This window comes from Dreissena polymorpha, chromosome 9 (assembly GCF_020536995.1).
Source record: "Dreissena polymorpha isolate Duluth1 chromosome 9, UMN_Dpol_1.0, whole genome shotgun sequence".
NCBI lineage: Eukaryota > Metazoa > Mollusca > Bivalvia > Myida > Dreissenidae > Dreissena > Dreissena polymorpha.
Window position 1 is genome coordinate 73823733 of NC_068363.1, and position 26473 is coordinate 73850205.

General features: G+C 37.4%; 1 protein-coding gene and 1 long non-coding RNA gene across 4 annotated transcripts in view; one reads left to right on the forward strand and one right to left on the reverse strand.

Moving 5' to 3' along the window:
* Window positions 1–26473, forward strand: part of LOC127843845 (uncharacterized) — a 148841-nt gene that overhangs the window by 58770 nt on the left and 63598 nt on the right. The gene's annotated exons all lie outside the window — the stretch shown is intronic.
* LOC127843816 (receptor-type tyrosine-protein phosphatase alpha-like) overlaps window positions 1–26473 on the reverse strand; it is a 75738-nt gene that overhangs the window by 44409 nt on the left and 4856 nt on the right. For all 3 annotated transcript variants that reach the window (XM_052373648.1, XM_052373647.1, XM_052373646.1), the window contains exons 2-10: window positions 17483–17629; window positions 16791–17057; window positions 9237–9377; window positions 8834–8968; window positions 7245–7379; window positions 6392–6529; window positions 5516–5653; window positions 4854–4956; window positions 3573–3712 (exon numbers count right to left, since the gene is read on the reverse strand). In XM_052373648.1, coding sequence (XP_052229608.1) covers window positions 3573–3712; window positions 4854–4956; window positions 5516–5653; window positions 6392–6529; window positions 7245–7379; window positions 8834–8968; window positions 9237–9377; window positions 16791–17057; window positions 17483–17629 — 1344 coding nt within the window. The remainder of the gene's footprint in view (window positions 1–3572; window positions 3713–4853; window positions 4957–5515; window positions 5654–6391; window positions 6530–7244; window positions 7380–8833; window positions 8969–9236; window positions 9378–16790; window positions 17058–17482; window positions 17630–26473) is intronic.

Consider the following 26473-nt stretch of genomic DNA (forward strand, 5'->3'; position numbering starts at 1 on the left):
CTCAAACAAGAGCACCGCCTTGCGGGTGCAGACCGCTCATCTATTTTCTTTTTAAAGGTGAAGGGACTCTCATTTTCAATCACAAAGGAGGGAGGGATGGAGTGAAGAGGGGTGTATAGTGTGGGGGCGTGGACATTTATTACATTATTTTCCAAAAATGCGAAAAAAAATTGCAAAAAAAAACAAACAAAAAACATGGGGGTGGGGGGGATTCTTGGGTGTGATGGTTGGACGGTATTTCAAACATAAAATAATAAAAATAAATATTTGTGTTTTTTTAACCGTTTAAAAAAAACTGAAATTTGGGGGGGGGGGGGGGGGGGGGGGGGTATAGTGTGAGGGTGATGATAGCATGAAAGTATTTGAAGTTTGAAAGCAATAGCCTTGATAGTTAAGAAGTAAAGTGGATCGAAACACAAAATTTAACCATATATTCAAAGTTACTAAGTCAAAAAAGGGCCATAATTCCGTAAAAATGACAACCAGAGTTATGCAACTTGTCCTTTTACTGTACCCTTATGATAGTTTGCGAGTGTTCCAAGTATGAAAGCAATATCTATGATTCTTTAGGGGTAAAGTTGACCAAAACACAAAACTTAACCAAATTTTTAATTTTCTAAGTATAAAGGGCCCAAAATTCCGTCCAAATGCCAGTCAGAGTTACATAACTTTGCCTGCACAGTCCCCTTATGATAGTTAATAAGTGTTGCAAGTATAAAAGCAATAGCTTTGATACTGTAGGAATAAAGTGGACCTAAACACAAAACTTAACCAAAATTTCAATTTTCTAAGTATAAAAAGGGCCCATAATTCTGTCAAAATGCCAGTCAGAGTTACATTACTTTAACTGCACAGTCCCCTTATGATAGTTAGTAAGTGTTGCAAGTATGAAAGCAATAGCTTTGATACTTACGGAATAAAATGGACCTAAACACAAAACTTAACCAAAATTTTCAATTTTCTAAGTATAAAAAGGGCACATAATTCTGTAAAAATGCACGCCAGAGTTATCTAACTTTGCCTGCCCAGTCCCCTCATGATAGTAAGTAAGTGTACCAAGTTTGAATGCAATAGCATTGATACTTTCTGAGAAAAGTGGACCTAAACGCAAAACTTAACCAAAATTTTCAATTTACTAAGTATAAAAAGGGCACATAATTCTGTCAAATTGCACGCCAGAGTTATCTTACTTTGCCTGCCCAGTCCTCTCATGATAGTAAGTAAGTGTACCAAGTTTGAATGCAATAGCATTGATACTTTCTGAGAAAAGTGGACCTAAACGCAAAACTTAACCGGAAGCCAACGCCGACGCCAAGGTGATGACAATAGCTCATTTTTTTTTTTCAAAAAATAGATGAGCTAAAAATGAGAGAAAAAAACACTCACAGTTGAGTGAGAATATTGACTTAGTTTAATTTAGTTTACACCTATTTATTTTAGCGTGACTGCATAAAAAACTTCAGGCTTATTGAAACGCTCTTGAGTCTGTTTCCTGGGACTAGAACCAGTACTTGGTGTCTAAGGGGGAGATCTAAAGAATGCTCCCACAGTGGAGATCGAACCCGTGACCTCCCGGTTGATGGGTAGACACCATATCCATTACACCACAGCGACCTTCTAGCTTATATTGACTCAAATATTGACTTGAGTATCTTTGTGATACTAGCCCCATGAGCTGTCACAGAACTAGCCCTACCAATAAAAACATTCTGAGTATGAAAGTTTGTCTAAACTTAAATTAACTAAACATGAAAAACTCTACTACTTCAAATAAACACTATGATAGAGCTAAAAAAATCCTTAGTCATGGGGCCAGGTATATTTTTCCAGTGCTCACTCTGGCCTTCAGAAAATAATAGCCATATTTTTTTTCCTTAAAAAAATAATAGCCAAAACATATGCAGACTTTTCCGCAAAACGGTACTGAAGGCAAAAAGAAAGAAAAAACCATGAATCTCATTTTATCTATGTTTTATTAAATGTATATCTATTGATTTAAGTTATAATATATATATATATACTCAAAAACAAGCATAATATCAGTGTGTCATTTTCTTATAAAATATTATCATGGCTTTGCAATAAAGAATACAATCAATGTTGTGGGTGTGACTTAACAAACCAGATCTCAGCTACAGTTACATACACATAAGAATTAAGGGCAGAGGCCCCAACCCACCCAGAGCACTAATTATACTATTTTTTATAGTTTTTCCAATTGCAATTTTTGGTGAATACTCGAAATATTATAAACCACACCTTCCGTATCACCGCATGTGTATTCGTCATTCTATTTTTGCTGTTATGAACTTCGAAAATAAATCATAATGGACGAAAAAAATACAGTATCCGAAAACGGTAATCCGAAAAATTGTACGCGTTTTGCACATGAAATATGCATAATATAAAATATTAATATGCATAATCTAAAATGTGCATATCGTTCGACTACTTTATCTCTTAATACGGCGTTTGCCATCGGCCGCAATATTGTAGGCAGAGGCCAATATCAATTGTAAATGATTTATTCCAAAAATAACACTTTCGCAATGCCGATCATGTTTACATCAATTAACGTCACAGCGCGTGAGTTAAAATACACTACCTTAGTGTAATTCCAAACACGTGTTTCGTTAAAATTAGCTGACCATGGCATATGCCGGGTCCCTTTGAATTGGGAAAACCAGGTTACCTGGTTAAAAATTGGAATCATTATGTTAAAGCAGATGACAAACATCGGTAATTACGGAGATAATTAGTTGATGGCGATTAAATAATTATTTCATCAAAAAATGTTCAACGTAATCTAATTGCAGAAAAAACGGCGTGCAAAACAAAACCAGCCAACAATACATGTATTAGCGGCGATTTTCAATAATGACGATTAAATAATAATTGGCGAAAAATTAACAAAGATCTAACAGTTACCGATAATTGGTAAAGCACAGGGAGATTAAAGACGTTTTTTCCGAAATATATCACTGCTGTCGGACACTGATTGAGAAAAATGCTCTAGGCCACAATGTCGCAGAAGTTATTGACGCGTGTATGACAATACACAGGGTCGAGTGTGTACACAGGTAATCTCGTTATCGATTTTTCCTGCTTGATGGCCCGATTTGCAGGCGTTTCGCAATCGCCGGACAACATTTAGTGGCAATTTGTTTTTTTATGTAGGCGGATAAAATAATCGCCATTTTTTCTAGACAATTTTAAGAAATAATAAATAATAGCCAGTTGGATAAAATAATCGCCATTGGCGATAATGTCTGGCAGAATACATTTGAGTCATGCTCTGAAACAAAAGGATTTAATGCATATGCATAAAGTGTCGTCCCAGATTGGCATGTGCTGTCCACACAGGCTCATCAGGGACGACACTTTCCGCTTTTATTGAAACCAAGACTCTTCTTGACAAACATCCAGTTAAGGCAAGGTGTGGTCCCTGATTTGCTAGTGCTGACTGCACAGGCTAATTTGAGATAATACTTTACGCACATCCATTCAACCCCTTTTTTACAGAGCGAGGCTCATTGTTTACTCTGTTGCCATAGAAACAAAGCAATACTCACTGTTTAGGGAGTTGGACTCCAGCAGAAGGTCCGTTTCTTTCTCGGTCTCTCTCACACTTTCCAGGGTAGCCTCCTTTGTGAAGAACTTACGATCTGCTGACTTGGACGACACCTCTAGTGTCCTGCTAAATCTACGTCGTCTGAAAATCAAGATTAGATTTATGGTTAAAGTCATGGTAATATTTACCTTATAGAACATTTTTTATTGTGGCTTATTTGTACACTTGTTGTTCTCTTTTTTTTATTTGGAAGTCTTGGAGAAAGATAAATATTAGAACGAGTGACTAGATCAGATTTACAATGTCCTGATTTTAGGGCAGATACAAACTACATCGAAACTATGACTATGATTTTGTTAAGTCTCAAATTCAAATGTGTTTACTTAATAGTTTATTTTCATATTAATACCATTATTTCTGTAATATCAGCAAAGATAAAGTGAAATGTATCATGACATCCAAAAATGCTGATAATAATATTAAATATATTTAAACTGTGTGTTTTATATATAACAATATGAAATACTTATGTTAACAAGCAAAGTCGTTGAATTGATATCCCCGCCAATATGTTTCTGGACACAAAAGTGTTATATTTGACTCAAAAAAGCATTTTTTCAAGATAAAAAGGGCCATAACTCCGTTATTAACAGATGGTGTACAAGTTTCAATGAAATCCGCCAAAGGACTTCCAAGATATGGCTCTGGACGGACGGAAAGAAGGACGGAAAGACGGACGGACAACGCCAAAACAATATCCTTCCGCCTATGGCGGGGGATAAAAAAAGCTGTTGTCATTATCTAAAACTTCCAACATTTTCAAACAAGTGACAAGTATTTCCACCGAAAGAGCTATCAATTTGAAAGTACGTAAAGGCTTATTAGTGAAGATGCTTTCTGCTTTTATGGCATTTTTCGTTTAACTCTTCAAGCGCTGGAACCGAATTTTGAAGGCCTTTGCAAACAGTTTGGATCCAGATGAGACGCCACAGAACGTGGCATCTCATCAGGATCCAAACTGTTTGCTATTCTGATAGTATTCTTTGAAAAAAATCAAAGAAAATGCTTATTTTAGAAATTCAGCAGACAACATTTTTGCAGACGACAAATTTCCCAGCATGCAAAGGGTTATAGGTAGCCTCTTCATAGTGAAAATACAGTGCGTAAAATATCGTCCCTTATAAGCCCATGCAGACTGTGCAGGCATATCTGGGAAGACACTTTACCCACACGCATTAAGCCCCATTTTCCCTGAGCGCAGCTGTTCACTTGGTGCCCATACCTGTAGCAGACGAAGGCAATGATCAATACCACAAGGATTATTCCAGCTATGACTCCCACCAACACCTCCACCATCACACCTCCTTCCTTCACAATCACTGCAACTGTAGCACAAAGGACACAATGTATACCAAAGTCATAGTAACCACCTCCTCAGTTGTTTAAATAAAAATTTTCAGAAAAAAAGGGAAAAAAATTTTATATGGATTTTAGTCAAGCTTAACACTATTTAAATCATGATAAGAAATCACTTAACCTACTAACACTTTTCATGGTCAATCAAATCCACATTACATATAATTTACATTGTTCTTTTTTTTTTCATGCATACAAGTGGGGTGAATTTATGACTGGCGTATTAACAATCATGCACTGGTTTATTTAGATTAAGTTTTAGATTTTTCATTATCTCAGCACCGAACACAGAATTTTGTTATACAACAATTAAGAACATATTAAGTTAATTTGTCTGTATTCAAACAGAATTAATGCTTTTAGTATGATTCAAATTTCTGAATATACAAACGAACAGTAAAATAATTTTGAAAAAGAAATTTGCAAATTCTTCTTATTCACAAAATGTAAAAGATAAAATAATACTACACTTTATAATACATCAAAAACAGAGGAAACCATTGATTCCTCAACCCCATGTTTATTTACCAGCTAGGCACTGATCGCCCGTATAACCGTCAGCACATCCCCCAATACAGTGGCCCCTGTAGATGTCACACGGCTTCCCCAACATGCAGTGGCCACACACGCCGGTACAGTTGGGTCCAAATGCGCCATCCAAACACTCTGAAAGGACACAATTCAAGCTTAAGTTCCCTTTTATAAAGTAAAAGGCTAATCAGGGCCAAAAACTTTCCGTCTTAAAAGGATATTTGATTAGAAGATACTTTATTTAAACAAAAAGTTCATGAAAGAGGAAAGTGTTGTGTCTGATGAGCCTTTGAAGACTGTACAGGGTAATCTATGGAAACACTTTACGTAAATGCATTTAGCCCAGTTTTCCCCGAACACAAATCATACATCTCATATGATCTTAATACACTATTGTTAATGGGATGTGAAGCTCACACATGCCTATGTAAGACTGTTGTCTGTATTCCCCATGTAATTTTAATAATGCCTGTTATTGACTGTATTTTTTCATGAAAAAAAACAAACTTAACCATGTTGCTGGCTTGATAAAGATAATGATGCTGTTTGTTGTTATTTACAAACCCAAAAAAGCATTGTTCAAAGTTCATATCAATATATAAAAAAATCAACAAACATGTGTTTTGCGTTTTCAACATCTGATTGCAAGTTTTGGACACAAATTGTTTCTTATGAACTTATATTTGAATTCTTTGAATGTAAAGTTAATTTGAGTTCTAAACAAGTGATGGGAATGTATACATTACATTATTCATTGATTTTCAGTGAAGACATTTGCTTATATATCAGGAAAAGAGCCAAAAATATTTACTAGAACATTCTTATCTACCCGATAACTTTTTTGTCCAATATGTGCACAAGACATAAACTTACCAGCATCGCACTTTGGCCCCATGAACCCTGGCATGCAGCCCCTTTCACACACACCGGTCTCAGGGTGACAGGGGCCCTTGTTGTGGCAGTAGGGGCACTGCCTTTCACACTGGTTACCATAGCTACCCGCAGGGCACACTGGCAATATAGAATAGCAACCAGGTCAGAGATAAGAATGCTTGAATACAAACCAAAGAATGAACTACATGTACAATGAAAGTGTAAATATAGTGTTGTACATAATTTACTTTCCATGGCAAGGTACTACAGCACCACTTTTACGACTGCTTGAATATTTTACCTTGCTCTGGGAAAATGGGGTCTAATGCATGTGCGCAAAGTATTGTCCCAGAGTTGTCTCAGGGACGACACTTTCCATCTAAACTGGATTTTTTTACTAAAAAGAGACTCCTTTAACCCTTTGCATTCTGGAAAATTTGTCGTCTGCTAAAATGTTGTCTGCTGAATTTCTAAAATTAGCATTTTCTTCATTTTTTTCAAAGAATACTATTAGAATAGCAAACAGTTTGGATCCTGATGAGACGCCACGTTCTGTGGCGTCTCATCTGGATCCAAACTGTTTGCAAAAGCCTTCAAAATTCGGTTCCAGTACTGAAAGTTAAAAGAAAATACTAGAAAAGCAGACAGTGCCATCCTTGATAAGTCTGTGTGAACTGAACAGACAGTGCCATCCTTGATTAGTCTGTGTGAACTGAACAGACAGTGCCATCCTTGATTAGTCTGTGTGAACTGAACAGGCTGATCTGGGACAACACTTTTCGCACAATTAAGCCTGGTTTCCCAAAGGGAGGCTTATTTCTTATTCCAATAAATCTCCACATCATGTACTCACGCTCTTTGCAGAGGGAACCCCTGTATCCAGGCTTGCAACCCCCCTGACACTGGCCATTGATCGGGGAGCACACACCCATATTGCAGAAACCACATGTCTGCTCACAGTTGCTGCCAAATGTACCATCAGTGCAGGCTGCAAAGAAACATAATACCATGAACGAATGGCGTCCACTGAAAGCCAGAAAGGCTTATCAGCTTTCTTTGCATAATTATATACTCTGTGATTATTTTGGCAATTAATGAACAATGGGAATTTTATAAAATTGCTGGATTTTCAAAATCAAACAAGCAATTATTAGTCTAGGTGTTCTCCATCTGATTTGTTATAATGCAATTTTGAAAATTCTAACAAAATAACTGATTATCTGTTTAAGCAATTGATTGGATAAGCATATCAATTAACATAATAAACTGAATGTCATACTTAAAAATGCTTTTTAAAATAAATATTGCAAGTGCTGTTTATTACTTCTCGCAAAAAATGCATGGGACAAAATAAAAAGTATAACTTTAAATCCCTTTGCAGTTCATCTTGAATACTCTGAGCTTTTATCAATACACATGTACATCCCAGCAACCCAAAGGATCCGATAGCTGGGAGTTGGAATAAATCTGGTCTGATTGACAACATGTAATGCTTTTCCATGTATGTCTATATGTGTCAAGTTTTTACTACTGTTTAATTTTGTGTAGACACATACTTCAACAATAGAACTTAAATATTAACGAACACGTTATATTTCATTACAACATTTTGATCTTGGCAAGAAATGAAATCATATAAGCTGAATCACATCGCAACCTAGTGCTCTGTTTTTCACTGGATTGGGACCACTGTTTAACTCAGCTGACATATCGCAAATATAAACAAGCAAAGTCGTTGAATTGATATCCCCGCCATTATACTTCTGTACACAAAAGTTTTCTGGACGGATGGACAATGCCAACGTGCATCATCCTCTTATCCATATATATACTCATACCAAGTTTCAATGAAATCCGCCAAAGCACTACCAAGATATGGCTCTGGACACACAAAAAAAGCAATTTTTCACGGTACAAAGGACCATAACTCTGTTATTATCCCATGGTGTACAATGTCATTTGGCGTGCATCATCCTCTTATCCATATATATACTCATACCAAGTTTCAATGAAATCCGCCAAAGCACTTCAAAGATATGGCTTCGGACACACAAAAAAAGCATTTTTTCATGGTACAAAGGACCATAACTCTGTTATTATACCATGGTGAACAATGCCATTTTGGCGTGCATCATCCTCTTATCCATATATATACCACGGACGAAAGGACGGAAAGACGGACAACTCCAAAACAATATCCCTCCGCCTATGGCGCGGGATAATTCACTGAGCAAGTGATATGATGATTACCTGTAGGCAAAAACTATTTTGACCAAATTTTCTTAAATTAGGCCTAGCAACCAAGTTTTTGACACCACGTGGCCCCCAGCATGTTGTGCTCAGGTGAACTTAAATGGCTAAACCTCTGAGTCAAGATCATTTATTGGTCTTATCCTATAATAAAAAACAATAATCAGTTAAACTAGTAAATGTGTGAGTTACCTGTTCTACAGTAGGTGCCAGAGAAACCTGGCTTACAGCCGCTGGTACACAGCCCAGTCTCATGGTCACACATGTTGTGGAGGCAGTTACCACAGTCATATGCACAGTCTATGCCAAATTTCATGGGGGAACATGCTGAAACAGTGCATTTATGTAAAGTTTTTGAAAAATAAACACTAAATGGAATTTTTTGCAGAAAATCTTGTATCAACAAAATTCATTGTTGCATACCAGCTGGTTATCTTAAAAGAGATTACCAGCAATTACAATAATAATCATTTGCACTGAAACATTACTTACAACTTAAGATTAATTACCGAAAACCTGGCAAAAAATCCACGTGTTTTACATGTTTTGAACCTGTCAATTCATGAACATGTCCGTTCAATAGAACTCAACGTACGTATGTCACATCCAATTCCAAACCATCCAGCATGGCACTTGGAGAATCTACAGAACCCGGTGCTCTTGTCGCACACCTCTGTCCAATTAGAACAATGGCACTCCTTGTCGCACTTGTCACCATGGAGATAGTCTGGGCACACTGCAGCAAGCAACATAATAAATACATTCACTAAGTCTTCATAAAATTTAAACATGAATATTTTTTCTTCTTTTTAAGTCGGGACTTCTTAGAATTGCAGTGGGAGATGCATAACACTAAGAAATTACATTCACGTGGCAGCAGCTTGCATGTATGCAATATTCAATACTGTGAACATTTAAGTTTATGAGGTCCATTCAGGTCAGAGGCTGCCTTATCCCTTTACCACTTAGATACGTATTTTGACGCATTTGTAGTCCCATAGAAAATAAAATTGAACAAGAGATTGCCAAGCAATGTGGTTCCCTACCTGTGAAACTCCACCATTGTCAGTATTTTTTTTATTATAATCATTTTTATTTTTTTTGCCATAGCAACCAGAATTCTTGACATAGGAAAAAAATGAATTGACGTGCAAAATCTCCATATTGCCATCTTTACATGTTTCAAGTTTCATGAAAAAATATTAAGAACTTTTTAAAGTTATCGCAGGATCCAGAAAAGTGTGACGGACTGACAGACAGACAGAGCGCAAACCATAAGTCCCCTCCGGTTTCACCTGTAGGGAACAATTAAAGACCATTCTTACTAGATTCAAGTTTTAAAGGCTTCATTTCCAATCATAAGATACTGATGAGCAGCAAACATCATTAAATCTGAACAGACTGAGAGTTACTCGCATGCTGTTCTGGTTTTATGCTGTTTGCACATAGCCATTTTCACTTCGCTTCTAAGTGGGAAAGGGTTATGTGAGGACTTTGAGTGTGTCTTAGAACTCTGACGCAGTACCCAGCACTCATACCTAACAAACTTACTAAAGAAGACTCATGAAAGATGGGCAAAATGATAGAATTTATAGCTGAAATTTCCAGCTGTTCACATTGAAATGAAAGATATTGACTTTTGGTTTGGTTGTATGCTGTGGGAGAAAGAATGCGTACCAGAAGTATTGTGATTTATCAACAAACATAAATGCACCTGGAGGAAGAATAAAACCTTTTTTTGCTGAAGAATAATGCATGAGTAATAATTCAATACTGCTTTGAGCATCTGTCAAAACATGGCTTTCTTTAAACTGAATTAGGTGTTCAAAAATTATTAGTTAATTACTTATTTTTCATTCTATTAAATACAAAACAAAACAGTTTAATTTTGTTATTGTTTTTGCAGCACTTCATATTAATACAAATTTTCTTAAGTAAAATTCATTTTAATTATTAAATACTTACCTGTTATCTCTAGCTTACCCCTTTCCAAGGGAGTTATTTCATCCGGAAAATATTCAAGCGCTGGGAATCGTCCACCTCTATAAGAATCCAAATCAGGTTAAACATAGTACAATGCAACCTAACAGGAAATCAAGAACCACAACTCATCTTTCCTTTACGCAAACATAAAAAGGCGATGAGCGGGGTGGGAGGTGGGACTTACCGATAACAGGTAAGTATTTAATAATTAAAATGAATTTTACTTAAGAAAATTTGTTTTAATATCATAAATACGTTACCTGTTATCTCTAGCTGATTTTGCAGCTGCGGCGCGAAGGTTCGCATATTTTTTCCCATCACAGCAAAACCCATATAGAGGGTTTACAGCCAGAGATAGTAGAATCAAGTCCTCTTATAATCTTTGTTAGTACAGTAAAGTACTTAATTCTCGGATGGCACCAGTGTACTTACGCCATAGAAGAAACTACAGTTTGAGCCACTACAAGAGGACCCAACTTATACAAATTGTCTTGTTGGCACTCAAGAGAACGAAGATAAAAAGAGGAGAAGGTGGTCGGATTCCTCCAGAAAGCAGCTTGAAGCACTTCAGATAGTGGGGTCTGATTAATATAAGCCCACGAAGCCGAAAGAGCTCTTAATTCATGCGGTCTTATCTTAAACAGGGATAAATCCCTTGATGAAAGAGAAGAATAAGCTTTCCTTATAGTCGAGGCTATCCAACGAGAAATAGAAGCCGCAGACACATCGCCCCCCCCCCTTTTAATGGAATGAAAAGTCTCTTGCGAGAACCTCGAATAGACTTTACCTTTTTAAGGTAGAACTTCAAAGCCCTGACCGGGCAAAGGAGTCTATCATCATCTTCATGTCCACAAGTTCTAGATAGACTTGGAACTTTGAAGGGTTTGGAAGCCATAGAGGGGAGTTGATTTTTAGCAAGGAATCCTGACTGACACAACAATGTAACAGAACCATCAGAAGAGTCAAAACGAAGATGACTATCCTCGATAGAAAGAGCATGAATTTCACTTCTCCGTTTGGCTGAAGCCATAGTAAGAAGGAAAACGGTCTTCCATGTTAGGAATTGTAATGAAGCCTGATCAAGAGGTTCATAGGGAGCCTTAATAAGGGAACCAAGCCCACAAGCTAAATCCCATTTAGGAGCAAGTGTACGAGATACAGGACGACTAAGTTCCATAGCTCGAACAAGTTCTGAAATAGCTGGATCAGCACAGACTTGTTAAGACTTAGTGAAAGCCAATGTATGCGAAATCATAGATCTGTATCCTTTGATGGAACTAAGAGAAAGTTTCTTATCATCAAAAAGATAAATGAGAAAATCCGCTATTCGTCTAGCAGAGGGATGAGGGGATTAATTTTCCCTCGAAAACACCAATTGGAGAAGAGTTTCCAACGAGCATCATAGACTGCTCTGGTGGATTTTCTCCTTGCCGAAGCAACGAGGGTTGAAGCCCTGACAGAAAAACATTTCTTCTGCAAAGACTGCCTGATAACGGCCAGACGTGTAAGTGGAACATTTTTGGGTCCGCATGTAGTCTGCCGCTTTGAGACAGAAGATCTGACCTGTGAGGAAGATTCCTGGGATAATCGTACAGGAGACTGAGAAGATCGTTGAACCAAGATCTTCTGGGCCACCAAGGGGCAATCAGGAGTATCCTGCAAGAGCTCACCCTGATTTTCCCCAATATTTGGGGAATTAGAATGGGTGGGGGATAGGCGTAAGCGTCCAGTTGGTCCCATGCGAACGAAAGCGCGTCGATTGCCCACGCTGCTGGATCGTAAACTGGACTCGCATACAGAGGAAGTCTGTGATTGTGTCTGGTTGCAAATAGATCGACCAGGGGATAACCGAACTTGAAAAAGATCTGGTTGGTCACTTCTTGATGAAGTGTCCACTCCGATGGAAGTAACTGGTGTTTGCGAGACAAACCATCCGCCAGGGCGTTGAGGCGACCTGGTATATATTTTGCCAGCAGATGAATGTTGAGTGTTTTGCAAAGAACAAGTAATTTTCTGGTTTCCAGATACAGGGATTGAGAATGTGTTCCCCCCTGTGCCTGGATGTAAGCCACCACAGATGTGTTGTCTGTTGACACCATCACACAAGAGTCTCGAAGATGTGATTGGAAATGAGATACAGCTAGAAATACTGCTCGCATTACTAGATTGTTGATATGAAGGTGAGATTCCTGATGAGACCACAACCCTGAAATTATCAGACTGAGAGGTTCCAGGTGAGCACCCCACCCTTCCTTGCTCGCATCCGTTATTAGATATAATGACGGTTGCGGGGGAAGAAGGGGTACTCCTGCCAACAGAGTCTCCTCGTCTAGCCACCACTGAAGATGAGACCTTAAGGAGGGAAGGATTGGAATCTGTGTTAATAGATTGCCTGGAGACCATTTCCAACAAGCTGAGAGATAGTGCTGAAGAGGATGTAGGAAGAGACGTCCCAACTGCACAAAGTCTGCTACTGAGCTCAGGATACCGTTGAGAGAGAGGAATTCTTGAGCTGTTATATGAGATTGGGACAAAACCCAGTTGACCTTCATCAGAATGTCTGATATACGTTGAATAGACACTCTGACCCGATTGATGTGGGTCAAGAAATTCATTTCCACAAACGTAAAGTCCTGTGAAGGAATGAGGTCTGATTTGTCTGCATTGAGAAGGAGTCCTAACGAGAGGAGCTCCTTCCAAGAGAATTCTAGGTTGTACAGAAGCAATTGACGATCGAGCTGGTGTAAGAGCCAGTCGTCGAAATACTGAAGAAGAATAATCCCGTGAACTCTGAGGTGTGATCCGACTGCCGACATTAGTTTGGTAAAAACTCGTGGGGCTGTTGCCAACCCGAAAGGCATAGACCGGAACTGGTAGACTTGGCCTTGAAAGGCGAATCGCAAGTACTTTCGGTAGTTGGGATGTATAGGAACATGGAAGTAAGCATCTTCCAGATCCAAATACACCCCCCAGTGCAGGGGTTTGATGGATTCCCGTATGAAAGAAGGAGTCTCCATTTTGAAAGTTGGTTTGAGGAGATACATGTTGAACACTTTTAAATCTATTACTGGTCTCCAGGAACCATTTTTCTTTTGAACAAGAAAAAGACGACTGTAAAATCCTGGAGAATAAGGATCTTGAACCCTTTCTACCGCCTGTTTTTCCAAGAGCCTGAGAATGTACTCTGGAATATGTGGATGCCGAGATACCAGCTCTATAGGGACGCGAGAAAGTGGAGGCCTTTTTTCGAATTGAAAAGTCAGGCCTTTTGTCACAAGAGAATGAACCCATGCGTCTGAAGTAATTTGAAGCCATCGATTTGAGAAGTGGAAAAGTCTGGCCCCGACTGGTATTTCCGGCATCGGAGGTTGTGGCGGTAGAAAGGGAAGGGACCTAGGGCTGATAAGCAGGAGGTGCGCCCCTGCCGGTAGAAGGTTTGAAATTCCTCTGTCCCGGCTTGGGTTTGCCCTTTTTCCCAGAATCTTTATTAGAAGACTTGTGTGACAAAGAAGGTCTGTTATAGGAAGACTGCCTATTAGGACCTGACCGTGGATTAAAAGAAGGCTTTTTAGAGAAAAGGTTATTTCTCTTAGCCGTCTTGAATGCTGGAACTGCTGGTGGCCTAGAAGCAGGATGCTTAAAGACCCCTTGGCGTTGTCCAGAGTTGTTTCTAGCTAAAGAAGCATGAAGTTGGTCATCCTTGTCAGCTGTGATTGCTTCTTGTATCCTTCCACCAAAAAGAAACCCTGATGTGAGAGGAGCTGTTCTGAGCGAGTTCATACCAGGTTCCAACAGAAAATCTTTAGGTAAAGAAGTAAGGATAAGATCTCTACGAATCCTTAGCATCTCGGACATTGAAGAAGCAGAAGTGTGAGATAAGGCCAGTGTGGTCCGTGAGAGATGAATTAACAAATCACGGAGTTCCTCCGGAACAGATTCCGACCAATCACACACCATTTGTAAAATTGTCGCTAGCATGAAGTCAATTTGGTTAGTCAAACCTATTGATCTACGTTCCCTCATTTCCCAAGTTTCCAACATTGAAAACGGAACAGAAACTGAATTGGAACCACTTGGCATTACAAGAGATAGCTTGCTTATGTCCGGATCTGGAACCGGAAGTTTTGAAAAATCCAACCCAGATGTTGCATGTGGTACAGGAGGTTTGTAACTTTTACTACCTTCCTGGTGTTTTGGATCAGCTAGTTCCTTAGGAATTTTCCATGTTTCTCCTCGTTTTGGAATAGTCTTATTAGCTGATTCCAATGATTGAAGAACAGATAGAACAGTAGAACCAATGGGAAGTCGTGGGTCAGGACGAGCCGTCGACTTAATAACCCTGTTGGGATCAAATGTACGAAAAAGTTGTTCTGTCACAGAAATCGTCGCATTTGAAGACAGTTCAGCAGGTCTTGGACAGTAATCTTCACCAAGAGTACGAAACATCAGTTCATAGATCTGACCAATCGGAGCTAAATATTGATCCGTCTCAACATTAGATTCTGCATCTGAATCAGCCTCACTCTCTACAACACCAGCGGTTTGTATAGAATCAGCAGGAACAGAAGTGAGAATATCTTGTACCGGATTGTAATTGTCTGGTAACAGCGAATGATCATCCCCGACGTCAGTAAACTGATAATGTAAACCGGAAGAAGGTAAATTATCAGCATTGACCGGTACAAAATGTCCCGCCGAATTCTGTATCCATAGTGTATCAGGATTCGACAGGGTAGCTGTAGGGGGTACACGACTAGATACTGTAGATGATACCCGTGGTGTTGACACTGACACCGTAGTAGTGAGATGAGCTCCTGAAGATGCAATACGTGTGGCAATCAACGTTGGAACCGACACATTTGGCATGGAAACATGCGATTCCATAACGGAACACGATGGTGAACGACTATACGTATGGTAAGTCCGATGCTGTCATCCGATGATGTAGAAGAATACTCCGATGATGAAGACCGAGTTCTTCTTGACCGGCGATTGGTGTTATCGGTGGCAGGCCCAACTGATGACTGTTGACCGGTGACCGGACCGGTGATCAATGACCGGACCGGACCTGTGACCGGACCGGACTGGTGACATGACCGGACCGGTGACATGACCGGTGACCGGACCGGACCGGTGACCGGCCGGTCATATTATGACCGGTTACGTCACCGGACAAAGACCGTAGAATGGCGGCTGCCATGTGGTCTGACATTGATCCAGTCGTTCCATGATCAATGTCGCCGGTATGCATGTTGTGAGTCATAAGATCTGATGACGATCGACTGACAACAACACCATCTTGCCCGGTACCCAGTGACTGACAAAACCGCTGGTCATCCTTGACCAGTGGAGTCACCGGGTAATCAACGTCGGATGGAGGTTCGTTGCGTTTGCGGCTGATCGACGTCCTCCGGCGACCTGCTTTTGTCCATACGTCGTAAGCCCACAAATCGCAAACCGCACATTTGTTATTAAATGTGCAACCGGTACATGCCAAGCAAGTATCGTGGGAATCCCACCTTGCTTTGATATGACCACAAGAACCTCTATCCTGTAAGTTCATTCTGAAATAAAAGAAACAGAAAGAACCTACAAAAGACAAATTAATGATTATAAATTCAAATAAAAAGTTAAACCACAAAATGTAAACACAAAGAACACTGTCCAATTGACCTCAATTACTTATTGGGGAATAGGCACGAATTCCTCGTGGTTCACGTGCTCATGACGTCATGTACATGAGCGACGATGCAAACAAAGAAACCCAGCAAAAGCAGAAATATGACAATTACTGCAACAAAAAGTATAGAAATATAAACCAAATGATACAAATAAAAGATAAATAAACTTTATCCTTTTAAACTCCGCCAAAAACACAGTGAAAAGAACACATAAGTCCTGAGCCTAAAATAGGCGTGCACATGGTTTTATCCGGAAAGGAAAGATGAGTTGTGGTTCTTGATTTCCTGTTAGGTTGCATTGTACTATGTTTAACCTGATTTGGATTCTTATAGAGGTGGACGATTCCCAGCGCTTGAATATTTTCCAGATGAAATGACTCCCTTGGAAAGGGGTAAGCTAGAGATAACAGGTAACGTATTTATGATATTAAAATGTTGACCTACAAGTAACAATGAGACGCCTGCATTACATAATATCGACCTACCAGTAACTATGAGATCCCTGCATTCATCAAATGCTATCGCACCGTTGACCTCAATATAGCACCAAGGGTATGTGTTATAGGCCTGCTTATCCACGACCAGAGGGTTCCTGCACACAGCCCCAGGTATGGTCTTGTCCAAGAACCGATACTTGTCAAGGTGGACCTGGATTCGTGGGTTGTTCCAGTTTATACAGGTTTGGTTCCCAGCTTTCATGTAACTCCCGGTATAGACCGTGCCCCTCTGTTCGCCGTATATTCTGTCATCAGCTGTGCAAGAAACAACTAAATTTGATGGCCTTAAGCAACAACCGAACAATTTTGGTCACTACTGAAGTAAACTATGAATACTTGGCCCCTTAGCTTCAGTACATGGTAAATAGTCGCAATTAATTGCATTTTAGTCACAGGTACTTGAAAAAAAATTACATGTATATATCATTAACAGGACCAATTTTTTTTTCAGGAACCTGTGATTTTAGTAATAGACATATTTACATATCCACACGGATCACAATAATCACAAGCTCATAATTTATGCATTGGTAAGTATTCAACAGGGTTTGCTCATTATTTCATACTTATGATATAATCAAGACTGACTAATAACATTTTTTTACCTTTAGTCTTAAATTAACAACTAAGGGTTGGCTGGCATATCTGAATCTGCATCAAAAATCTTCATGGAAACATACCGAACTGACATCCCCATCCATAGAAGCCTGGTTTACATCCGTTCTGACAGTAACCAGTTTGCCTCTCACAGTCTGCCCCATCCGCACAGTTACAAGAGAAGCGGCACTTCCACCCAAACCTGCCCAACTCATCACAGGGAGCCGCTTCTGAAATAATGGATTCATATGCCAGGGATAAGAAATTTGAATCATTGCTTTCATAAGTGATTGCCAGCACTATATAAAAGTGATTATCAATGTTTGAAATGGTCATAGTATAGTATTTGTTCATATGTGTTATGACATTGTACAGCTATTTTTTTTACCAAATGGAAAAAGTGCTGGTACAAGTCCAAACGGCAAAGATGTGCACGAAAAACCCTGAAATTGAGAAATTTCGCGTTGTTAAGTCTTCATATTGCGAAATTTGTGTATTTGATTTTTTTGCTCCCACATACTTTAAAATTGATAACAAAATGTTGTCAAATTGTCAAGGTTCAGAGCTGCATAGAGAATTTATATATACATGTATATATAAAGAAGCCTTCAATTGGGATTTTTTTGACAGCAATAGGGAAATTTGTATTTTTTCCTTATTGGGATTTAAGTCCCTTTTTCCTGTACTTTATTAAGAGTAAAAAAATTCGCTGTAGTATATTCTCAAAAGCATGTTTTATGAGTTTTTGATAGAACAATTTGTTATTAATTGATACTTAATTTTTTTAAGTTTATCATCAATTAGAGAACTGTCCACCACATAATCACAGAATGGTTTGTAAAAAAAAAGCAAAAAGCGTCTATAACTCCAGATGTTCTGGGGAAAAAAAAGAAAGAAGAGAATTAATGTTAGTTGAAACATGGCTCTGAGACTTTCAGAAATCCTCATTTTAAGAAAATTCATGAGATAGACATACTAAAAATGATTTTATTTAAATATTTCCAGCCTATGTGGCTCATATCATACTTCAAAAGCATATGTTGTACTTGAAAACTGCTAATATCTGTCTAAAGAATTTGTATTTAAGGAGACATTGCAAGAATGGTTCAAATGCAAAATGCCCTGAAACATTATAAAATATACTATCCAAGTATTCATTAGTCCGAGAAAACCAGGCTCTATGCATGTGCTTACAGTATCATCCCATATAAGCCTCTTAACCTGGGACCAAACTGTACCCACATGCTTTAAGCTCTGTTTTCCCATACACCAGGTCTTTTATTTGCAAACTCTTCTCCGATGTCTGCCCCCAGTTAAGTGGCTTTGCAAAACATGCATTCCACTAACAATAAACCAACAAATCTTAAACCCAAATATTTGGTAAACGTCATGTAATGTTTACAAAATTTGGTAATTTATGCCCACCCAATAATGTTATCTTACGGCAAAGTGGTAGCTATCAAAAATTGCCTTAACTCTCTTTCCTTTTAAGCATGACTAGGCCATAGGATTGTGATTCTTTTGTGTGCCTGTACAGGTGTTTTACAATTTATTTGCTTGCACCTCATTTATTTTTCAATAATGGGCCATGTACTGCAAACTTAATCAGTCTGTATTTTGTCTCCATTTGTGGATACCAGGTATACAATGAACACATATACATGTATAAGAATATTGTATGACATGTGTACATGGGTCTTGCTACTTTAATAAAACTGTGGGCTTTGCACATGAAAAATGTACCTGACTTTCATAACAATCATAATAATACTTTTATTGTACCTGCATTTTTATGTCATATTGCACAATATTATAATACAAAATTTATAATCTTTGCACATGGACATGAACCTAAAATATGCAGTTGATATTACTATCAATAATAATGTGAATATGGCTTCAATAATATCCAATATACAAATGTACCTGGTAATCAGCTGATTCACATAATTTACACGCTTATAACAATGGTCATAATTAACTACATGTAAGTGACCTCAAATGCTAACGCTACCTGGACTTATAATGATTTTAATTATGAGCAGATTACAAAAATGTACCTGGCAAATGAAAGCCAGAACAAAACTGATAAATAATTTAAATACATTGCATTCCAGACAAAAAGCTTAACTTTTTTTATTTTCAAACATGTACACAGGTTTAACAAAGTTCACTCCCTGGTCACATCTATATGTAACTGGTATATGAAAGTACAGACATAAAAGTCAAAACAGCTACTACATTATTTGCATCAAGATAATATATGATCTGTTTATTTTCATTCGGTCCTAAACATTAACAAAACTGTCAACTTGTCTTTGCCATGTTATCATAACTTGATTATCTACAGCATCTCTAGAGACCCTAAGGCAACAAAAGTATGTTCATATCTTTGATATTGCTCTGACAAGCATCAAACCAACAAGCTTAATGAAATGTTGTGTCCTTTGGCCATTTGCACTTGAATGCAAATTAGGTAAATCCTATAACAAATTGTTACTTGTATGTACCAATAACAAACAAAAAATCAAGCGTTTTGAATGTTTCTTTGAAAATTTAAAACAAAACAGTTTTTAATTTAACTTTATAGGTACCGGTACCTAACAATTCATAAAAGTAACTCAGTACTCAGGTGAATATTAACGGTATTTTTTCACCCTACCTGCGCAGATGCATACAGGTGTATATTTATATAAATACCTTATTTTTATATCATATAAACATGATTTGTATAAGACACATATTATCTTCTGTCTGTAAAGTGCATTATGCAGGTTTTATATCCGCAACAAAGTCAACTCTGCGAAAAGGTTAAAGCATTCGCATCATTTAAAGAGGTAGTGAAATCACTGTTTTTGTCAAGGAAAAAGCCCCAAGACATTATAATAAATTAATTTTAATTATACATTTTATATGTGGAGCTTAATATACAACAGTATTAAGACAATTATGCAATAATTATAGTTTCATCTGCATTTTTTTAAGGAAACGTTTCGAGAAGACTCAGAAATATTCTGGTAAATCGCTCAATCCAATATGGAATATACTGGATGCAAGCGCGTTCAAAAATAAATAAATACTGTCACCTTGTATGAATGTCGACAGCTGATTGGATCAAATAAATATGTACATAATAATATTTTATATTTTAAAGCGTTTTCACAAAATTGTTTGTCATCTTAACATAAATGTAGTGGTTATTAAATCTTTAACATACAAGAATATCAGTGAAACTGATGGATGCTCCCCGATGACGCGCTTTGTCAATGTATGTGTTAATAAACGCCTAAAAAATCTATTATTAACCTCGGTGACCTTGACCCAGTGAACTCAAACCACATCAAAATGTAGAGGTCCATGCAAGGTACCTACATGCCAAATATGAAAGCGATTGGTAAAGTATTGAAGGCACTATGAGAAACGGTGGCAAAAGTGTGACAGAAGGAAGTCTATTATCAGCCTATTATCAGCCTCAGTGACCTTGACCCCAGTGACCTCAAACCTCATCAAAAGGTAGAGGTCCATACAAGGTACCTACATGCCATATATGAAATTGATTGGCTAAGTATTGAAGGTGCTATGAGAAATGGTAGCAAAAGTGTGACAGAAGGAAGTCTATTATTAGCCTCGGTGACCTTGACCTTGACCCCAGTGACCTCAAACCTCATCAAAAGGAAGAGGTCCATGCAAGGTACCTACATGCTAAATATGAAAGCGATTGGTTAAGTATTGAAGGTGCTATGAGAAACAGTAGCAAAAGTGTGACAGAAGGAAGTCTATTATTAGCCTCAGTGACCTTGACCTTGACCCCAGTGACCTCAAACCTCATCAAAAGGTGGAGGTCCATGCAAGGTACCTACATGCCAAATATGAAAGCGATTGGTAAAGTATTGAAGGCGCTATGAGAAACGGTAGCAAAAGTGTGACGGAAGGAAGGAATAACGGAGTGTGACGGAAGAAAGGAATAACGGAACTACAAACTGGCAACTATATGCTCCACCGAAAATATTTTCGGGGAGCATAAAAATGTAAAGGTTGATCTTTCTCAATATTAAAATAAATGCATAAACAATCTTCAAATACAAAACACGTGTTGGTTTGTGCTATTAAATGTATTAATGTCAAACATGACAATATGGAAAATGCATCATAATATGATATCAGTGCTCCAGCTAGGCTTAAATTGAAGGGCGCTCCGCCCAGCCCTTCCTAGGGCCCCCCTACCCTTAATTTTTTTTTTACATAATTATGATAATTAATAAATGTCTTATTACATTGTATTTAATTTATTACTCATTGTAGACATTATATTTGAATAGTTATTATAACAATCATTAATAACATATAAATTAACATGCAACAGGAAGCATTCCAGAAATGCCCGCTTATGACAATACGGTCAATCTCAGCTATGCATGGCCCCATTACCAACCCTGGGGTGCCCCGCCTACAAAGGCCACGCCCACCCAAAATTGCCTTTTACAATAATTTCTTCATTACTACACCGATTCACTTCAAATTGATACTGTACCTCTCTAATGACAATACATTTAATCTCAACTATGCATGACCCCATTACCAACCCTGGGGCGCCCAGCCCACATAGGCCACGCCCACCCAAAATTGCCTTTTGCTATAATTTCTTCTTTTCTACACCAATTCACTTCAAATTGATACTGAACCTCTTTTATGACAATACAGACAATCTCAACTATGCATGGCCCCATTACCAACCCTGGGGCGCCCAGCCCACATAGGCCACGCCCACCCAAAATTGCCTTTTACTATAATTTCTTCATTTCTACACCGATTTGCTTCAAATTGATACTGAACCTCTCTTATGACAATACGGTCAATCTCAACTATGCATGGCCCGTTTACCAACCCTGGGGTGCCCCGCCACATAGGCCACGCCCACCCAAAATTGCCTTTTACTATAATTTCTTCATTTCTACACCGATATACTTTTAATTGATACTGAACTTCTCTTATGACAATACGGGCAATCTCAACTATGCATGGCCCCATTACCAACCCTGGGGTGCCCCTGGGTCAAACATGCGGCGTGGGGATACGCGTCGGCCTCTGCCGCGCCATTTCTAGTTTAAAGTTTTGTCATTCGACTCATTCCCTGCGCTCCAGCTCAGCTAGACCTTATTAACAGAATTGCACATCATCCTGCCACCCCAAGGCCCCACCCCTGCCTCTTTGGACCCCCTTCGTGCCCTTTGTTAATCTGGCAAAATAATTATACAGCAATTTTTTTTGAAGATTCAACTAAATTTTCACAGTGAAAACTAGTTTTATTTATTACAAGGACAATGTTTTAAATGAAAATGCATGTATTGTTATATTCAACTTTCAAATAACAGATGTCACATGCATATTGAAAACATGCAACCATGATAATACATATATGGCTGTGTATGCGTAAGTGCCCTTTGGACAACAGAACGCCCTGCCCTTTACAAATCCAAGCTGGAGCACTTAGTCCTTAATTCAATACCACACCCAATAGTTGTTAAGTCTAGATTCAGACTGGATTCTAAAAGGAATTGTAAATTGATTGCGCTGTTACATGTATTTGCAAATAATTATATTTATATAATGAACTAGTGTTTACTTAAAAGCATTTGATGTGCCTCCAATAATACAGATTTGAAAATAAGCATGGCCATATAAAATACAACTTACAAGTAGTATCATGTACATGTATGTGCAATAGCAGTTTAATTTACGAAATGGATGTCCAGTATTTAAACAAATCTCTTGTTTTTAGTAAAGTTTACCTCTTAAGAGATTTAAAACTTCAGTTATCCTTTATATTAATATGAGCAATTTATCAGACAGTTTACAGAGTTAATGTTCGTTGCTTTCTGCAAAATGTACTTTTATTGCTTTCCATCTTTAACTGAAAGATGCTCATAAACCTAAACATGCCAAGAAACCAGTAGAATCTGAAGTTTTAGACATAATAAATGTGCCATTTGCAGATATTATAATACCCATCACACTGTATGAAACTTTCTTAGGAGCAATACCATTACTGAAAAAGTAATAATATGCAATCTTCGTGATCTTGAATGCATACAAATGCAGATAATAATGAAACTTTAGCAAAATAGTTAAACAAATGTAATATAGGCCAGATACATGTAGTTGAGACATGAAGTCTCTTAGCATTCACCCAATAAAATGAGAAATGTTTAAAAACCTCATGTTAATAAACAAAAATTTAAATCTTTCTTTGAAATGTGCATACACCAGTTACTTTTTTCAAATAATATGATTTACAATTAACATCAACATTCGAAGAAGGCAAATTTTAACTTTGTAACAAAGTTGTGAGGCGATATTTATTTCCTATGCCTCTGCTGAACACAAGCAAGAAATTTTGAGCAATTACAATCGTAATTACTCAGTCTGTGAGTAATTCGCAGGCTGTTCTGGTTTTATGCTGTTTGCACACAGCTATTTTCACTTTGCTTCTGAGGGGGAAAGGGTTAAAAAACCAGCTTAACTTTTTAAACCTTTGCAATGCTTGCATAAACAGATTGACTGGGAATTATTTAGTACCATCACAGCAATGGCCTTCACTTCTTTAATCAATTCAATAATTCAAATTTTGTTGCAGCATTTAAACTTTATTATTGCCCCCAAAGGTTGTTTTTTCTCACTTAATCCTGGACATTATCCCACAATCCCTCTCTGACAAAATCCCTAACAATCAATTTTGCCATACATGTTTACTTTCATGAACTTCTGCATTTTTTAATTCAATTGGCAAGATAACACTATGCCAGTCTTGGCCCTTATAGATGCGCCAACAATTCAGAAGGCAAGAAAACACTACAAAATGCTTCCATACACCCATTACATGTAGCAATCCATTTAAATGACAGGTTCTAATGACAATAGGTAATGTGATACACATTGTCGTAGAGTGCTTTTTTTGTTATCTTATCAAGCTAGATAAGTACTAAATACAATTTTGTCAATGGGATATATCTATCCATCCCATACTAGGGTGACTCCTACCAGTGTTACAATGTATATAACTGTAATTGGATACACCATGAATAATTATAGCAGCTAGGTTTTCTTAAGCTTGCTTTTTCTCTTGGGTTTCTGTCTATATGCTCACTACAAAGATAAAACGATGATATAATAATGAGGGATTTGAATTTCTTATGCCTCAATCGTCTGACACTGGTAATTTATCATTGGAAAAGTATATTTTTGTAGTGACACAGAGAGGGAACTTGTCCATGGACAGGTACAATATTGATATCAGAAAGCTAGTTCTGATCAATAATACCAGGCCATAACAGCTAAATTGAAAGATTAAATGACTAATTTTTTAGCGATATGCAATTGAATATTACCAGTAAGTGCAAAATTGTTCGTTTTGAAAAAAAGGCCTACAAAATGTCAGCTGCATGTAGAACATCCTGTCATCCACTTGAAAAGCTTGTTTTTATTAAAATTGTAATTCAGTATAAACACACTGTATTGCATGATAGAACATTGCAATTTTTACTTTCTGTAAAAATATCGTAGCATATTTAAACAAAACTTAATCGCAAAAAAATCTAATTGTCATTTTCTTTCAATCCAAAACTTACCAGTTACACTGTTTTAACACTACTGTCATTCAGGTCAGTAAATGTTGATCTGTTTATTGTAAAATTATTAGTAATGCCTGATTATGGAAAATAATTTTTTGAAAAACTGCATTCAAGGGCGTCAAAGTAAAGGCTGCATGTGCCATGATAGCCGATGACACAAAGCTTTTACTCATTTCTTTTAAGTTGGGCAAGTCAGGTAATTTTTTTGTTCATTAGTTGTTAAATCCAGATCTTCTGATCTTTGGAAAAAGCTTAAAAAATGTCAAGACAAATATATTTTGACTAAGTTTCATCATGAAGATCCAGTCATAAATGTTTTTCCTAAAGGAGTAACAAAAGTTACAAGATTTGACCTAGGTTTTTTTATGTATGCCATCAAGATTCTAACTTTGCCTTGATAGTAGATATTGTCAAGATAAACATTCTGACCAAGTTTCAGAAAGACTGAGTAAAAATGTGGCCTTTAGAGTGGTAAATTTTTTATTTATTTTTTTAATTTGATCTGGTGACCTAGTATTTTGGCCCACATGACCCAGATTTAAACAATTAATGTTAAAAAAACAAACAATTTTGTTGTTGATTTCAACAATGTATCAAGTTAAAATGCTAATAATTATATTATCAACAGTTCAGACATATTTCGTCCATATTCAACAGAAAATCATCTTAATAATTAAAATGTGTAACATGGGAGTTACATGTACTTAATTTGTTAAGAAATCTCAACTAATGCAAAAAAACTAAATTAACCAAATGCATAGTAAGAAATTAGACATTCATTTAGTTCAAAATTGATAAATTGCAAAATTGCGTCAAAAAGAAAGTGCTGTTCATTAATTGCAATATAAATCAAAACATTTTATCCTATGATAACCGTGTATCGAGCGGTTAAGGACACAAGTAAAAGAATTTCTGAATTAACGCAAATAATGTCGCAATAAACACTTTACCTTTGAAGATTGATTTATTGCCCATTAAATCCATGTCAAAATTGTTCATTTACAACGTGTTTAACCACAGAAGAAATTACATCCACTACGCGCATTGTTCACCTGGTATCAAGATATCACATCCGAAAAGCGAGAGTACTCGATTGCTCAAGAATTGCAAAAACACAAACATTTGAGATTTGTTCAAATAAAATTTCGGTATATTGTCATGTCACCTTTTTACGCCATGTGTGCACACAAATTGTTCCATGAACATTTTCTGCAATGTGGGAAAACTAAAAGAATTTTCTTTGAAATAAATCAAATGAAAATTATGAAAGTGTTGTTTTTACACTAGCGTAGCTAAAGAAACTTCAGTGTACAGTTTATATAGTATTGACAGACCTGTACACTGAAGCAAACCCCGTATCGAAAGTCAACCAGAGTCGTAACATATTTATGTCACGCTATAAATCAATGAAAGTTCATTTTCTTGGATACATTTCTACATATATTA